The 927-nt window shown below is 32.3% G+C and overlaps 1 protein-coding gene across 1 annotated transcript in view; it reads right to left on the bottom strand.

Annotated features, from left to right (window-relative positions):
• Positions 1–927, bottom strand: part of LOC119593507 (protein Mo25-like) — a gene marked incomplete in the record, with an annotated part of 16,407 nt that overhangs the window by 1,027 nt on the left and 14,453 nt on the right. Inside the window, 1 exon segment of the mRNA XM_037942459.1 lies at positions 542–710. Coding sequence (XP_037798387.1) covers positions 542–710 — 169 coding nt within the window.

Below are 927 nucleotides of genomic sequence, written 5' to 3'. Positions count from 1 at the left end.
TATTTTTAGCCTTAATTCTGGATTTATAAAAGTATTTCACCCTTTTAGCATAGATGGCTTTGGTGGTAATGGCGACTATCATACACGAAACAGAAGTGATATATATGACTCATGATGGGGAAGGCCACATATGAATCTATGAGTGGTATTTGTCATTCTAGCTGATTCCCCTACCATTAATTTTTTTACATTATTTGTAATGATAAAGAAGTAGCGGTAATACAATATGTTAATACAATTTGCACAAAAATCAATTGCTTACTTATCTATTTATATTTTCATTTGACTAAGACCACCCCTTTTCCACATTATTTGTAATAACAAAAACGAACTAGTAACCTCCACAAACTTTAATCTGATGAACATTATATGCAATTTACAGAAAAAAAAAGCAGCTTTAGAAATAAACATCCATATTATGAAAAGGTATATGTTTCACATGCATAAATATACTCACAAATTCAAACAAAGTGAATAATAAAAACTAATGCCTCTAGAACAATAGCACAAGTTACCCCTAATGTACACAAACAATAATTACCTTAAACGTAGAAAAGGCATCAGATGCGATGTCAAAGGTTGACACTTCCACATACTTGAAAAAGTTATAGAAGTCGTCACTGTACAGAATAATTCGTGTAAGAGCCTCATACCTGGCACACTCTCGCAGCATTGTGCCACAGTGTAGAGCAATGTCTTGGTGTTCATATCTGCAATGCCAAACCACAATTATAAACAATATCAGTGGCGTTCTCTAAATTCAAAAATACACTATAATCGCTTGGACATCAACTTGTGTGCATTTCTCTTATCTTTCAAATAACGACTGAGCAGAGAATTAAACTGTAACAAAATAAGAAAAATGAGATAAAAAGTAACACAGTATGACAAAACAAAAAAAAGGGGATAAATACCAGAAGAAAAAGA

This window comes from Penaeus monodon, chromosome 32 (assembly GCF_015228065.2).
Source record: "Penaeus monodon isolate SGIC_2016 chromosome 32, NSTDA_Pmon_1, whole genome shotgun sequence".
Lineage (NCBI taxonomy): Eukaryota > Metazoa > Arthropoda > Malacostraca > Decapoda > Penaeidae > Penaeus > Penaeus monodon.
This window is presented reverse-complemented; position numbering and strand designations above follow the sequence as displayed.